General features: G+C 45.5%; 1 protein-coding gene across 1 annotated transcript in view; it reads left to right on the top strand.

Annotated features, from left to right (window-relative positions):
• Positions 1–17764, top strand: part of ptprn2 (protein tyrosine phosphatase receptor type N2) — a 203171-nt gene that overhangs the window by 63361 nt on the left and 122046 nt on the right. The window contains exon 11 of the mRNA XM_061239019.1: positions 5178–5257. Coding sequence (XP_061095003.1) covers positions 5178–5257 — 80 coding nt within the window. The remainder of the gene's footprint in view (positions 1–5177; positions 5258–17764) is intronic.

Raw genomic sequence — 17764 nt, 5'->3', positions numbered from 1 at the left:
TGTCCTGCTTCATATCACATGATGTACCTGTAATGCTTCCATCCTTATATGGGGTTCTGTTCTTCTTCTCTGATAGTGTCAGTGAAACAGTGTTGGGGGGGGGGGGGATTTCTGCGTGACCTGGCACCTTCTGAAGGTCATGCTGCAGGGTGTGTGCTGTTGTCACCCTGTGCTGTTAGTAGCCAAGGTGAAGCACACCTGTCTCTCCAGATCCCCGGGAGCCATTTTGCTGATTACCGGGACTGGAGCTGTTGATGGAACTCAGTGCCTCCTCTCAACGTGCCACATTGAGCACCTGTGTCTCAATTCGGTCCATCACACTGCTTCCCCCACCTGGACATTTCAAAGGCAGGGTGTTGTCCATCACTTTGGTGGACATGGATATCTCCGGCTGTGGGCTTTGACTTAGTTTCTGATTCAGTGCCGCGTCTTTGCTAAGCCCTGTTTACAAAGCCTCCAGTCAGCCCTTGTCATTGTTTGTAGACATCTCAAGATTGCACTGAAGTAGCTTAACTCCACCACTCTTAACTCATGTTGTATCGACCGTAAAATCACGCAACTCCTTTATTTTATCAATCATTTCAACATAGCTCCCTCAAAAATACATTAATACATTTTTTTAGTTGTCCTGTCAACATGCAGACAGAAAAATAGACAGAAAAATATTGTGAATGCAGCACTTTAATTGTATCTCCAATTTTATAACTCTATAACAAAAAGGCAAACTGAATAAAACTGGAACAGACAACATGCACTTTAAGACTTGAATATTTATTTTTCACTGTTGAAAAATGCGTAGGCGTCTGTTGTATTCTGGCATTTGTACGATTTAACCTCCTCCTGGGAAAATAAATCAAGTCTAATTACCTCTGGATTCAAACATGGCCACCCCGAAGAAGCTGTGCTCACTCTGAGATGAGGCTAATGAATTCACAATTCGCTGTCTTATTTTCAATCCTCTTTTAAAACCTGTTGTGTATTGTAACAGACAATATATGCTTTGCAGCCGATGCATTTGGAAGCTGCCGTATGCATTGTAATTCTACGGCTGCACTGTGGTATGAGTACATTTTAAAGGGAATTTCACACACACCAATTATTGACAAGTAGCCCTGTGGTGCAGCACGGATAATACTTTATTAATGAGAGTGAACTTTCCTTGACCCCCCCTTCCCCCCTCCCTTCTCATTCTTTTTAAAATTGTTATATTTTCCCTGTAGGTATCAGGCTGTGCGTTAACTTAGAAATGCAATGAGGCTTTCAGGACGTTCTTGCTGAAATGAAGGGTCTGTGTGGGTAATTATTCCCAACATGCTGTGCAGCCCCAGCGTATGTATATGCGATCGTACTGCAGAGCAGAAGCCCGGTGCATTGTGGGTAGAGTATTATGGAATTTTGCTATGGATGCGGTGGTAGTTCTGGAAGGTTCCTCTGCAGCTTGCGGGATTCAGACTACTGGACTGAAGTTTACGTACTGAGCCACCAGACTGTGTCATCTTTTAATTAACTCTGTCCCCTTTAGACCACACTGATAATCTGTATTTAAAATTTTTAACGTTTTTAATTTTTACCATCCCTGTATCTGACATAATAAGAACACGTTGATAGTAACGCTGTTCTATTTCCCTCCTACATTTATTACATTACATTACATTACAGGCATTTAGCAGACACTCTTATCCAGAGCGAGGTAATGAAGTGCAAAACAAAGCATTGTTATTATTATTATTATTATTATTATTATTATTATTATTGCATCAAAGAATGCTCACAGTATTATTTCTGATATATCTGATATCCCAACATTCTAGTGAACTAACAGAAAACATGAAAGGTGTATTTGAAATAGTTGTGCATTTTACTGGCTTCCTGAGCGCTGTGTGAGCTCACGGTGTGAAATAAAAGGAAGCCGGTAACCACTAACTGACAAACTTCACAAGCGTGAAAGATTCTCAGCTTTCTACCTTGTGTTTTCCATCCCCCCATTAGGCTGGCTGTGCTTTTTGTTTGCTTGGGGCCACTGTACTGTACACAACCTCACCAGTGACCCCTCGCATCGCCACATGCGTACATTTACACACAGGTGCGCTCCTCCCAGGTAGATACGGGGGTAAGAAACTTTGCTGCCGAGGCCGGCGGCTGTAGCGCGCCTCCATTACGGCTCTTCAAAACACATCTCCTAAGGTTGCGAGGCGGCTGGCGTAATCGCGAGCACGGAACCGCCGTCTTCTTCGCACAGTCAAAGACAGCTGCGTCCGTCTGAACACCATCAATCCTCGTCTGTATTCCGCTCCTGGGCAAGATATGCGGCTGCGATAACGTATCCATCGTCCCCCCCTCCCCCCCGTTTCAAAAATAGAACGCCATCCCGGGGCTGGGATGATGGCGGGTTATGAAAACAAACTCTTTGTGTATCTTACCGCTACCCCCAGCAGGAGAAACATTGTGGTCGATTTGTACAAAACCGCCCTGTTCCGGGTCTGGATCAAGCCCCACTGCCGTGCCTGTGAACGTTCTACCATTGCATTTCTTTTTTTAATGAAAGTTTTTTTGTAGTCATGGTAACCCTGATTTTGTCCCCATTTTCATTACTTTGCCTTTATTCCTTTTTAGACTCCTTCCTTTAGACTTATTTTGAAATAATTGAGTATTCATTCATCTGTGTGTGTGTGTGTGTGTGTGTGTGTGTGTGCGTGTGCGTGTGCGTGTTCGTGCGTGCATTTTTAAGGACAGCCAGCAGGGGGAGTGATTTGCTCACACACAGTGTACATGAGAGGCTGGGAAATAAATGGCCTGAACCCGCCTTTTTTCCCTGGTTTGAAGAGCGAGTCGATACACATCTTTTCCCATTTGTTTTTGTCAAACTACAGAACACAAAAACATATTGAATACAGGGCTGTCAAAATTTAACTTAGGCTTAAGTCTTTCATAAAACGCAGGTTGATTTTGGTGTTTTTCAAATGTCTCTGACTTACAAAAAGATAGAATCATGGCCATTTATGGCCATACAAGCCACATCAGTCCTCTGACAGTCATATTGACAGACTGCCTTCCTGGAGCGGTACTACAGTGGTGTGGCACAGTGATGTATCCCCCCTGATTCAAGCAGTGAACTCATAAATCTGCTTGGGAACGGAGAGATAAAGTGTGCGAGCGCTACGGAAGCACAGGGCCTGCGTGTCAGCTGGAGTTGTGCTGCCTGTGGTCTGTGGTCCCAGGCATGCTGTGCTTCTCTCTCTCGTATGGCAGAAACCATCAACTACTGTTCTGCTCTCCACATTACTCACACAGTGTGCCTCACACACACACACACACACACACACACACGTTTTTAAATGTATATATTAATGATTAGAGGCATGTAATGATCAAATCCCAGGTCTTGACCTAGGGATTACAAGACCAGAGTCATAGCCTGGAACATGATTGGGAATGTAATGCTCTGCTGTGTCTTGAGCTGAGGAGGGGCTGCCCCCTCACACACACACAGGAGCTCAGTTTCGGGGGAGAGCCCTGGGAGTAATGGAGTTTGGGGGAGATCAAAGACGAGTGAGGGATGTGTAGGGGTGCAGGGAGCAGAGGCACCCCAGTCATTCGCACCCCCCTGTGTGAATAGCAATCACCAGCAGAGCAGGCTTGGGGACAGGGAGAGCCCCAGGCCAAACCCATCTGTGAGGAGAGAGAGTGTGGACCTCACCATAGACCCAAACTCTGCTCAGGGCTCTGTATTTGATGGTCCAGCCAAACCCTGTGTCGCAAGAGAGTGGGGACCTTACCGTAGACCCAAACACTGCTCAGGGCTCTGTATGGAGATACTGTGGACCTCACTGTAGACCCAAACACTGCTCAGGGCTCTGTATGGAGATACTGTGGACCTCACCGTAGACCCAAACACTGCTCAGGGCTCCATATTTGAGGGTCCAGTCCAAACCCCTATGTGGAGAGAGTGTGGACCTCACTGTAGACCCAAACACTGCTCAGGGCTCTGTATTTGATGGTCCAGCCAAACCCTGTGTCGCAAGAGAGTGGGGACCTTACCGTAGACCCAAACACTGCTCAGGGCTCTGTATGGAGATACTGTGGACCTCACTGTAGACCCAAACACTGCTCAGGGCTCTGTATGGAGATACTGTGGACCTCACCGTAGACCCAAACACTGCTCAGGGCTCAGTATGGAGATACTGTGGACCTCACCGTAGACCCAAACACCAATCAGGGCTCTGTATGGAGATACTGTGGACCTCACTGTAGACCCAAACACTGCTCAAGGCTCCATATTTGAGGGTCCAGTCCAAACCCCTGTGTGGAGAGAGTGTGGACCTCACTGTAGACCCAAACACTGCTCAGGGCTCTGTATGGAGATACTGTGGACCTCACCGTAGACCCAAACACCAATCAGGGCTCCGTATTCGGGGGAGTACGAAGCTGAGGCAGCACCAGCGTGTCCGCACACACGCCATTGTTCCCTGCCTCTCCTTCACTCTCCGTCTAAACGGCTGGCTGGTGAACCCTGGGAAAATTCCGCGGTGGTAATTTTCGTCCCACGGACCTTTGAGGCCCGCCGCCGAAGCTCTTCAACTTCAATTTTTCACATTCAATGTGCTGTTGAACGTTGACACCCAAGCACTTTGCATTTTGATTGAATCGTCCCCCCTCTGCCCGTTTTCTTCCCAACCCCCTCGCTGGAAAACACCGGTGTGGTTGCTGCCATTTAGACTAGCTCATTAAACCACACATGTTGTCGTAGAAAACAACAAATACATCTGTTTGTATGTGCAAGCGATAGGAGCGCTATTAGAGTATGATAGCCTAGAGACTATATATGTATGGAAAGCAGTACATTACTTTTTCATGTTGACTGATAGTCTCAGATTCTGTTAACTTCTGTTAATGCTGGTGTGAAAAGCGAGTGTCCGTTGGCGAGCAGACTGTGGGGATTTTAACAGCACAGAGGTCGCCGGGGCTCGGAAGCAAACAAGCTTTTCAGCCACAATATGGCAGGCCTTTCATGTTTGTGTTTTGAGGGGAGGGAAAGGGGGGGGGGGGTGGTGCTTTTAAGAAAGAAGAAAAAAGAATGCAGCAAACCGGTCTCTGCCATGAAAGAAGTGGGTTTTATTGGACGCACAGAGACTCTGCAGTCACTGTATTCCTCCCCCCGCTCCCTCCATCTCTTTCAGAGTGCAGGGCCCAGCTGTGACCTTCAGAGTGCGGCCCAACCCTCAGCACGTCTCCACCGCAGATGTGGCCCATGCAGCAGGTAGGACGCTCCTCTCTGTCATTAGCTCACGTGTAGCTCCTCCTCCGTCATGCCACAGCGGACAAAATGGCCGACAGGCCAAACTGGCTAAAATTTCCAACCTGGCTCTCTCTCTCGCTCCCCTGATGTAATTGGCAAAAAGAAAAATTGTCCTTCTCCACATCAGCTGAGGTGTGGTGGAAAATGGCTGCCGTGCAAGTGGGTGCTACACATATACTCTATATCCCTTTCCGGTCCACTGTGTGCTGGAACTACATTGTTCTGTGTGTTCCTATGCACTGACTGAGGCTGTACTTCTTATTTCCTGATATGTAAAAAAATAAAATAAAATGATCTGAAGTCTATCTTCCATGCTGTGGTGGTGGCTGTGAGTCTATGTTCTCTCGACTCTAGAATCGCACATACAGCACCTACTCAGTGGCTATATTTGAAAGATTTTGCTGCTAATCCTGTTTAGGTAAACAACCGATTCTTCAAGATGACAGTCAAAAAATCTCCACATTTTATGATGACGGACATGTCAGTCAAATGTCAGGATGTGTTATACATTCTGATGTTCCATGCGATGGCTAATTATGACTTTGCTTTGCTCTTTTCTTATATTCAGTAGCAGAACATGCCCAGACAGGCACATCTTTTTATAGCGAGACGGCCTGAAGTGGGCTGACAGAAAAGTGTCAAATAGAAAGGGGGAAAAAAGTCTTCAGCATGCAGCTGCACCTCTGGCATCATCTGATGTGGGACCAGCTCAGTGGTCTGACACGGCTTCTCAGGATGATAAGACCAGCGCAGAGCAGAGAATCCCCCAGCCGCGCTGGTAAATGAGAGTTTCATCTCGGTGAACCTCCCTGCGTAAATTGTAAATTAAGCTAAAGAAAATCGGCACAGGCGCGCCCACATAATCACGCCGCGCCTCACAGCGCCCGGTTCGGTACCAGACGGCAGCAAACAACGCCGAGCCATTCCTTTCCTGTGCCGGAGAATGTACGCGTCTTAATGAATCGGGGAGAATGCCAGGCCCTGTAGCCATGAGCGGCTAGAGCCAGGACCATGTCATTAGCTGGCTGTGACCAGGAGCTCACAGCAGTGCGACACAATTACCGTCCTTCCTCCTGCTGGGGTCGGCTACGCCGCGGTCGGGCCAGAGGTGCCAGCGTACGCTCCTTAGCGACACGCAGGCTGCCTACAGGTTAGCGGTTGTTGTGAGCGGGAGGTGCGCCTCCGCTGTACTGCGTGGCCCGGGGCGCGTGACGCAGTCCCCGTCTCAGGGGGGAGCGTACGGGAGGAGGAGTGCACCTGCCACAGCCACAGAGCCCATTGTACGGCTTAGCAGTACGCAAAAAAAAAAACATGGCATAATTGCAGCTCGCATACGGGTCGAAGGAGGATTTGTGTAGAGAAAAAACGAAGGGGAAACACGGTGACTCCATCTTTAATTTGAGACGTCGCGAGCGCTTTGGGCCGCGGTGGTGGGCGGCTCCGCGTCGGGAGGCGCGCGCGCGGGCCGGGCTGTCGCCGCCGGGCTCGCTCGAAAAGATAACGCACCTGTCGCAACCCCGCGGATGAGACGCCGGCGGCCGAGTCTCCAGATAGCGGCCGATCCTGCCCGAGAACGCTAGCGTGGCCTCTGGGTTAGCGTAGCGCCCCGCTGTCGCCGATCAGCTGCGCACATCTCCCTCGCCGCTCCACTGTTTGACTGCCGCGTCAGCGGGGGACGGCGCGATTGTTGATTATCAACACGTACGGAGCCCTGGCGGGCGCTCAGAGTCGGACATAAATGTCACACCAAATGTTAGGTAAACACGGCTCCCCCTTCCAGCCGATTATACGCAGAATTCTGAACGCGCGTTGTGAATCCAGGCCCTCATGCATGCTCTGGCATACGTAGCCCTGCCTCATATTCCATCAGCGTTCGTCCTTAAGATTCACAATGCAACGTCACATTCAGTTTGATCAGTTAAGAAATCAAGTCAATCCATGGAAGCATTGTATTAGGATTAAAAATGCAACTCTCATTTGTCAATCAAAGTTAAGGATGTCTTTATTCATTGGTAATAAGACTTTGATGCAATGAAGTCCTGTGTATCCCAAACATTGCATTGATCAAACTGATTGCACAGTTTTCATCAACTGTTTTATTTTAACTGTTTATTTTGCTCCGGCTCCAGCTCCATTTGTATTTGTATATTTTGTTGCATATTGGATGTGCATAGAGCTAGCTTTGTGTTTTTCTTTTTTCTCAAAAAGAGAACACAGTGAATCTATCTTGGACATTGAGACACAGTTGAGGAAAAGTATTTGCCCTTAATCTCAATTTAATGGATGATATGCACTCTAATTTGGACTCTCTCCCAATGTGTGTGCAAACAGGCATGCAAACACACACACACACACACACACAATCTCAGTGACTTGCACGCATGCTGTGCAAATGTATTTTCTTGTTCACACACCAACAGAAAAAAAAACTAAAAGAAAACAAATGGTGCAAAATAGTAATAACGCAGCCAACCATATTGAATTCATATGTTGATGAATGCTGTGCTTTGATACTTTTTAAATCAATGCTCTGCAGATATAGGTTATGTATTGTGTGGCAGATGCGTATTATTAATGTGAGGACTACGGCTCCGTTGATCTGTCATGACGGCGGGATTATTACGCTAACAGTTATGCTAATGTGGGAGGAGAGATGTGATATCCTGGTGGAAGCCATTTAAATGATCTATTGCGGCTCTCACCGCCACCTTGAATATTGAAAGCCTTTTGGGAGGTCCCCCTGTATTGTTGGTGCGATGGCTGCTACCCTTGTTCTCTGTTCAACTGGAAAACCTGGGAACAAAGGCCTATTCCAACTAATCCCGATGCAGCAAGAAAATAAAAGATTAACGGCTCCGCAGTAAACTCTGGGAATGTTTATGAAAATCATTTTCTGACACTTGGGATGGAAATGAGGCGAGCTGTTGATGAAGTTGAGAGCGGAGCTGCAAATACGCTGTTAAAATGTGCCGTTAAGCCCCCTGCTCCCCACCCCGGTGTGAATGGGTTGCCTTGATGAGACGCCGTACCTTGGAATGGTCCACAAATGCGTAAATCACCGACGGGCTTCGAAATTGCTTCTGTCAGAATAGGTTACGTTCATTGCTAACCTTTTTTCTCTCTCTCTTTCTGGTGACAGATTTGGTCTTTTACACTTCCCTTCTGTTTTTGCAGTGCATACATCGAGGTGTATACATTTATTTAGCATTTTTATTCATCGGCAGGGCCTCTCTTTGAACGCGCCGTCGATTTCGGAGACTGTGAGCTGTACACAGCGGCGTGGCTTAGCAAGGCATGGTAGGCTTTGATCTGGCTTGGCTTGACATGAGGTACTGTACCACGCAGTAGAACAGAAACCCTTATTGTACGAAGCTTCAGTCTTGTGTGTTGTAGTTCTGTACTGTATGGTGTAGCGTGCTGCAAAAGTTCATTTTATAGTAACTTTAAGAAAGAGTAGGGCTGTTAGTATCTTATATCTGTAGGAAATAACATTTAAGCCGCTGTTAGAATATATTTTGTTATAGGGCTCTTTTATGACACCCAACAACCTGTTGATGCCATTCTTAATGGAGAATAGGTGAAGAAGCCCTTTAATTTGTGAAAAAAAACGTGCCTACATTTTGTTCTGGCATCATTATTGTTTCTACTATGTGAGAAGGTTTCCCTTCATTAAAATACAAATAAAAAGTGACCCATTCTCTGGTCTTAACCAGCGTAAGCAGAAACACAATGGTCAGAGTGTAGTTATCTCGTTTGAATTATGGCTCTGTTTTTCCACCGTGAATGACTTACCCCATGTAGCCAGAGGCGACCAGTTACCACACCCCAGTCGGTAGGCTGGCCGTAGCTCACATGGTTACAGCACACTGGGTTCCAATAGAGAAATATTCACACAGGACGGTGTCATTTTCCGGTGTGCCCTGCTGGGTGGAAGTGTTTACAGTGTACAGTCAGCTCGTGATAGGATGTAATGGTGTGGGGCTCAGTTTAAATTTCTCTGGCGTGTCCTTTTAACCCTGAACAAATCAAGATGACGAGAGCCGCGCAGCCGTGTAACGCAAACTATCGGTAAGCGGAACGGAGACGGGGTGTTGGAAATAGTTTTTTAAGTCACTCGCTCAATGCCGCGCTCACCAGCCGTCCGCAAAAGGAAAAAAAAAAAAAAAGAAAGAAAAAGAAAGAGAGAAAGAAAACCACCCGGTCAAAGGGGCCAACAGATTGTTATTTCAAGAGCCCGGGGCCCGCTTTGTCCCTCCCCATCTGATGCTCCGAGGACCAAGGGGATGTGAAGGTGGTGGGTGGCAGGGGTGGTGACCCCGATTGTCTCTGCTTTTATTTGGGGGTGGGCCGCAGCCTGTAGACCACTGCCAAAGCTACGTCCTGACCGTGAGAACGCACAGCGCTGAATGAGGCCCGGGGTCACTGCCACTTAACACCCCAAAATAAAAATATAAAGGCACTGTTTTCACGCCTTGACATCAGCGGAGGCTTGCAAAGTCAAAAGCACGGGGGTCACTTTGCTGACTGTCCGTTGGACAGCTCGAAGAATTTATCTTTTTTTTTTTTTTTTAAGTATGGGATTTAAAAATCACACATATGTGTTCATACACACATACCATAAACACTAGTGTGTATATATTTGTGAATGTTAGGATATGCCATGCATGTTATTAGGATAGGCATTGCAGTTGTACTGATGTGTGGTCTTAGATTCTTCTTCAGCGTTCTCTAACTGCTCCAGTCTCCACCTATTGTCTGTCTATTTTCACTCCTTTCCCAGGCTTCCTCTGTTTTTGCACTTGCTGGAGCGGTGTGAAGCATGCTAAATGGTTGTTAATGCTTGTGATTAATGTCGTGTTTAATGTCTGGATTACCCCAGCTTTCTGTTATGGCACATTTAAAGAAATTAAAGCTGGCATATTCAAAGAAATTAAACAAAATTGTAGCAATACATTATATCATTATAATGGTAAATGTCGAGTTTTAGCCTGCCGTCAGTGGTAAAATTTAAAATATTAATGGCAGTGAACTAAAAATGGCTGATATGATCTATATGCTGGGGCATAGATTCTACTAACACCTGGCTGGAATTCTGCTGGTGGAATATGACATCACTTTTCTACATGATAGCCGATGAAATTTAATTTAATTCCTAAAATAGGAACGCAACCTCGGGCATCCATTTTAGAATACGCCTTGTATAACGATTAGACTCGAATCTGAACTCGAATCGAACTTGAATCGAATCGATGTCTGAGAAGGCCGTGACATTTGGATGCTGTCTTCGTTGTGTTCTTCAAATCGTTGGGCGACTACTTCTGCTCTGTTGCGGGGGACATTGTTATCTTGAGGGACAACCCTCTCTGCAGGAAAGAGAGCTTTAACATGTGGCGAAGATGATCACTTGGAACTATTAAGTAACAATCAACATCGATCTTGCCTCCTAAGGGTGTGAGTGCACCAAAATGATGGCACCGCAGAACTATGAGAATCCTTCACTATTGTGTTTCCAGTTTTTATTCACTGCGTGTATTTCAAATAGTACTATTATGCAATGATTGATATTGGCCTTGTCTTCTAATGCTTGGACCGCACCAAAAACCTGGCATTGCAGAATCGATAGAGCCCCTCAGTGTTGGAACGCTGTTGTGTTTAACATTTTTTCATCCCTACAGTACCTGCATTCACAATAGGACTGGGAGTGCTGTTCATCCATACACTGCACACTGAGGATGGCTGTGGGAAACCAAACTCTGCAAGTCGTAAGAGCTGATAGCCTACAGAAAAGCCTCAAGTGGCATGGTAGCTGGCACCCACCTTTTGTTGTTTCATATTCAGTCCATAGCAGCACTGAATGCGTGCATTGCTACAATCATAGCTGCACACCTCCATCTTTCCCCTAAAATACAAAACAATAAGGCTACCTTGAAAGATAGCAACCCCATAGTAAATTTTTGTTGATTGATATCCGCAATGCAGTTCACTTTTCATTTCTGTGTGACTCACCGTAGTTCAGTGTCCTGACGGGGCTGTGATACGGCTGTCCTGACGTCACCCAGTCGCCACACTGTTGACGGTTTTTGCTGCAGATCTGTGTGGAGCCAGTCTGATGTGAAACAGGGTGTGTGTGTGTGTGTCAGGAGATTGGGAGGGAAAGTCTTATTATTCCTCATAACTGAGTTAATTCTTCGTATCGCACACAAGCAAGCAGTGGCCTTCGCTCCCCTCCATTTTGTTAAGCCTCTTTACCCCCGAGGGTATCAGGGGATCGGGTTGGACGTCACAGCAAATCGTGACAAATGAAATCACTGCGTATTATTGGCTCATTAGCGCTGCGTGCAAAGTTGCGATGAAAACCGGGGAGTGTGACTCATAATTAGGGAAACATTGGCAGCAAAATCCTCTTTTTCTTTCTTTTTTTTTGCAGCTGAGTAGATTAGCATAGATCTCATGCGCTGACGGAGTTGACCTTCACTCCAGCAAACACTTGTCAAAATGCCAAATGTAATTACCTGGCTCTTTAGGAAAAGTAAGAGAGTTTATCTGCCCAGCTACTCCTTGCTGTCGATGAGAAGGGGCCGTGGAATCCTTCAAAAGCCCACATCGTCAACCGAGTGTAGATTTGTCCCTTAATGGGGTGCGGTCAGATTAGGTAATGGTAGACTTAGGTGGGAGAACTTTCTGCACTGCAGTGGTTACTGAATCGTGGAAGACTTCGGCAGAGATCCTGAGAGAACTGAACCATTCTGTACGTGGGTATATGCACAGACAGGCTTCCAATGCAGGTCTACCTACCCACAGGCTGGAGATCATTCTGTCTCATCCAAACGCTGGGAACACGTAATGTATAGGCTCCCTAACATCCTCACCCACATTTTCTTTACTGAATGTTATCTGTGTCTGGTCTTAACCCTCTCTCTCTCTCTCATAACGCCAGGAACACAAGACGTAAACTATAGGCTACCGATCATTCCTGATATTTCTCTTTCGTGATTGTTCCTGGGGTTTCATATAGAATTCTGCCCACCGCTAGGCTAATGTAGCGCCGCCGCTCTCCGGCAGCTAATTAACATGCGGCGGCTGTGTCGAGGCAGTGCCGCGGTGCTCCAAGTGTTAAACGCCTGCTCTCGCGTCTCCCACTGCCTGTGTGACACCAGACTGCTAATGTCATCATCAGCAGTCTACCCTTTATCCCCCCATAATGCCGTGGAATAAGGCCCACTTGAAGAATGACACATCGCAAATGATCCTTGGCGGCTTTGTCGATTACCGATATAGTACAGTATGTGCGCGGATTGCCCCTCCGATTCCTTTCTCTCTCTCTCTCTCTCGCGCGCTTTTTCCAATCTTCCCGTAAACGCGCGGCTTATGAGAGGAATCGCGGGCAGAATGCGGGTTTAATAAATACTGTACACCAACGTTTCCATCGATTTCTCTCGCTTTCCTGCCACGCCGCCTTTGCATCCATTTGCAAAATGACCGAGCACGTGGCTCCGGACTCGCACTTGCGTTTGGCATTATGGGTATTGTTTGGGATTACTGGGTCCGCCGTCGGCTCCATCGATTTCTCTCCTTATTGCACTGAGAATTGGCATCCCACAGGAAAATGGGTAACAGTGCTAAGCCAGAAGGGAGCCGTTTCCGAACTCTGTTCAGCAATTAACACTTACTTTACCTGTCAATCAAAAACAGTCCCACTAGGCTTAAAGGTAATCGATTGCATTTGTTTCTCGAGACTGAGTCCAAGTCTTTCATTCCCTCCTTTTTTTACATTTTGCCTCACCTCACTTTGTACTTTCAAAATAATCTGGGATGTGACAATAGATTTTCACTGAATATTTCTTCTGCGCTTTTGTTAGCAATATCCTTTGCAAAACTGGCTTCTGTGCCTCCTCAATTTTAGAATATGACACGTATACTTGGTTGGACTCAAATCTGAGGTCTAAGAATGTTTTGATATTGTCATTGTCCTGTTCATCAAACCATTGAGCAACTGCTCCTGCTCTTTATGTGATCTTGAAGGACAGCCCTCTCTGCAGGAAAGAGATGATTTAACATGTGGTGAATCATTTCATTAAATAAATAATAACGATGGGCATGAAACCTCCTTATAAGACTGTGAGTGCACCAATCATGGTGTTACCGAACCGCGATAATCCTTGTATTTGTCTATCGTATATAGGTGCATATCATTTAATTCAAAAAGTGAAACGTTCATATTTTCAACATTCATTACAGATGAAGTTATATAATATTTCAAGCCTTTTTTTGTTTTAATCTTGATGATTACGGTTTACAGCTCTTGAAAATCTAAAATTCCATAATCATCAAGATTAAAACAAAAAAGGCTTGGAATATTTCACTTTATGTGTGATGAGTATAGAATATATGAAAGTTTCACTTTTTGAATTAAATTAGGGAAAAAAAAGAACTTTTCCACGATATTCACATTTTTTGAGGTGTAACTGTGTATATGTGGTGTAGTATGTGGATCCAGCGCTCTGTTTCCACCATTCACCTCGGGGTCCTCACCGTTCCCCGCACACCGTTTCCCGCACACGTTTCTGTGCCAGGGTTTGGCCTCTGGCCGGAGGACTGAACCCTCCGCTTCTCCCCCTCAATGCACACCCCGGCCCGAGTCAGGTCCTGTCTGTCTCAGAGTCTTCTTCATCCATGGCCGCTCTCCCCGGCTGAGTGATCAAAGTCTTCCTCAGCCCCTCTCCCCATCAGGGCCCCGTCTCAGGCCAGAGGGGGCAATCTCTCACCCTCCACTGGCCCGCTGCCACCAGGCCTGATGGCATCCGCCAATCATCCACACTTCCTGAGCCGGATCAGATCAGACATGTCTGAATGTACAGTGTGTGGGCTCCTACATGTTCTCCAGGAACAGAGGCACTGCCATCAACTTCAGGTCACTGACTTCCCCTGCACACTGCACTAATCGCCATGGATACGCTTACTGTACATCAGGCGGATGGCTGTGCGTATCCTTCTGTTTCTGGCTCTGAGGATGAGAACCGAGCAGGGAATGCGTATTTTCCGTGTAACGCGCAATATTAGGCCTCACCCATGGACACATTCAACATTTTCTGTCAGTGCTGTTTCACATTTAACCAATTACAATTAAATAACTAATGAATGGTAATTCATATGCGCACTGTATATGGATTGGGGCTTTGATTGGAACCAGGTGTTATGGTCAGATGAGACCGGAATTGAGTTTTAATGCTGTGCACACCAGCAGGAGATGTCGTGTTGGAAGAAGGATGCTTATGTTGAAAAGAGCATCATACTTATGATGAAATATCACGGAAGTATCACCGTAGGGGACAACACACACTTTTGTCCTCTGTCGGGCAGGTTTGCAACTGCTCCAGGTGCTTGATGCCAATTGACTCTTGCCCTAACAGAGCTTAGTTGTATGCTTAATAACCATTTATTTCCTCATTTGTATAGGTCAACAGCCATCTGTCTCTTTTTATTTGACAGTTCTTTGACTTTCCTCGTGGTGGCCGATGACAAAGGGAACATCTTACCTAATTTTTGTACCCTAGTGTAACAGGACATAAGCAAGGCTACTACAATATATTCTTTGAAAACATAAGTACGTACCATTTTATTGTAGATTTTATGTTATTTGATTTTATAAAAAAATTATATTTATGTTGCCGGTACAATCATTCTGACACCTATATTTTTGAAATTATATAGTATTCTTCAAAATAACAATTGTTTAAGAATGTATATTGTTTCCTCATACTGCATATGTGAGCATGAAACAGCTCGTAATCTGTGTTATTTTTTAATATTTTTTTATTATATTTATTTTCTCATTTTCATCAAGGCTGGACCTGACTGTATATGTACATACACATTGAATTACAGTCATGTATCAGATGTTAATGTAGCAGGTAAGTGTAAATACAGGCGAACGGAAATTCATTACTGTGAGCAGTAGTAGTGCTAGAACTCCATTCGCAGACCAGCGAGTGTGTGTGGCACTTCCATAAAACACGAATGCAAGTATATACTCTGTATATACAGCAATGTACGTATATTTGCAACACATGCATAAGAACACAACATGCACTTACCCATTCATTATTGGTGTGCAAAATCTTTAAGGACTGCATATTTTTCAAGGCCTAGACCCAGATTCATGTACATTTTTTTATTTATTTGTTATTATCATATGGGGTTATGTCTACTTTGTACAAGGATGCGTGTTGGAGGGGATCGACTGCCCTTTTTCCTCACTTTCCATCATCGAGATGTGTATAAGACAAACCAAGCTCTTGTTCTAGCACATTCTCTCTCGTGTTTAACATTTGCATTTGAACTCAATTATCGATCGCGTCAACCTCCCCGTGAACTTGAGGCTTTTCCGATGCGCTGAAAGGAAGGCGTTGTTGTTGCTTGAACCTGTCCCAGAACCGCACACTGAAGTACCGCACACAGAGGTGTATGTGCAGTTTTGATTTCTCAGAGTGGAGGTGCAGAGAGAGCCAGTCAGTCTGAGTTCATGTTCATCAGAGGGACTGCTCTGTACGGGGCCATTAGTAAGTGTGAACACTGTTTGCTGGTGATGCACTTTTCCAAGGTATTTGGAGAATCCTGGCATTAATAATTCAATGCTATTTTCAAGGACAGAATTAAATAATCAGTGAGCGCAGGAGATTCGTAAGAGTGAAAACAAGGTAAACTGGAAGATAAATCATTTGGACATGGACATTTTCCCAAAAATGTGAACAGATGCAAAACATTTTTATGCCAGAGGGTGAGGGAGCTTGGAACACTACCAAAAACCAAGAAGTCAATCTTAACAAGTATTTTATTATTTCACTTAAAATCTCATTTCATTACTTTTTTGCTAAATAAGACAAAAATATTGGCAATGGAGTGAGACAGTTTTACTTATTTCAGAATTTGCGAGAGGGGTAACACAATTTCAGTTGTAAAGCAAAAAGGCCATTCCCCCCAGCTCTCAGAAATTGTGTGTGACACTGATGGTCACAGTACATAACATAAGTACACATAGTACATTTCTAAATAAGACATTTCATTTCCACATAAAGCAGACCAGATTCCACTGTTTGTAATCAACCTTAACACTGAGTGTTTGTGGTCCGTTTGATGCAGATATATTTTAGCAGTTTATAATTATGTATTTATACTTTCAATGAAAGGTGTACGGTGTAAGAACATCTCCAGACGTGTCCACTGATGTAGTTTTCCAGGTGACTTTATTTCTTTGGCTTCACCGCCACACTGCGGCCACAGATCTTGTGTTTTATAGGGCCTCGTAAAACCCCTTACCATCCTGTTATATACTACTGCGCACTGCACACATGAAGAGAGGCCCTGGCGCCTCATCCCAAAAGACCAATGGGCCTACATCACCGGCGAGGGCCGCTTTGATGAGGAGTATATATGCTGAGTCATTCGACACTCAGCAGGAATTAGGGTAAGCGTCCGTCGGGTTCTGCCTGTTCGGGTACCGGGGGCTAAAGCTCGCTGTTTACTGAACCGGACGTATCGATGGATATCAGCTCTCCCCGAGTCAAGTATGCATTCCACGAAAAACGAGGCACCCGCCCTTCCTCTCTCAGGTGGTCCCGGGTTGTCGCCGCCTGAGCTGGGGTCCCCCACAGAGCACCAGGCCCCCCCCGTCGAACGCAAGCGGTGGGTTTTAGCCCCCCCCTATGTCTGGGATGAGGGGTCCTGGGGAGAACACAGCCAGGAGAGGGCATTGATTAGGCCAGCTCGTCTGGGCCCTGATTACAGCCGCGGTCTGGCTCATGCCTCAGCCTCTTCTACGCAGACAACAGAAATGGTGTGTTGTTTTTCAAAGCCTCTTTTCACTGATGTGACCTGGTGTAATTGATGTCTTGATTCAGAATTTTGTAATTGTCACGTTTCTGATACATTTCAACGTCATACCTTAATCCACTATTCTGTTTGTTTTTAGTTTGTTTTAGCGTGTATAGAAATTAATTTTGGAAATTAGGGGTGTCTTTGACCTGTTGAGTTTGCAGATACTGTCATTCCAAATGGTGGCAACCATTTTAATCCCTATTTCTTACCCCTTTCATGGCCGGCCAAAGACTCCACAGGACATATAAACATATACTTTCATATTCACACTGACATTTCGCACATAAAGAGTGACTAGCTGAATATCTCTGGGGATTCTTCTTAATGTTACGATTCAAGAAATTCATGGTTTTCTTTCTCACGGGCTTTCTATCTGCCGCAACATTCTTGTGGCAGGTCATTTTATTTTTTATTTTTTTGCATATTGGCTTCTGTTTAATGCTGATGGGTCCTGGCTGGACTGCCAGCACCCACATGCATTTCTGTGGAGGAATTCAGAAGTGATGGAGACAGAGATGGGCAGTCGTTATGATACAGTAATACCTTCGCTTTAGTGGTTTCTTTTTTTATGTACGTATGTAAAACTGAGTTATT

The sequence above is a fragment of the Conger conger genome, chromosome 4 (assembly GCF_963514075.1).
Source record: "Conger conger chromosome 4, fConCon1.1, whole genome shotgun sequence".
NCBI classification, from domain to species: domain Eukaryota; kingdom Metazoa; phylum Chordata; class Actinopteri; order Anguilliformes; family Congridae; genus Conger; species Conger conger.
Note: the sequence above shows the minus strand (reverse complement) of the source record. Positions and strands in the feature narration are given on the sequence as shown.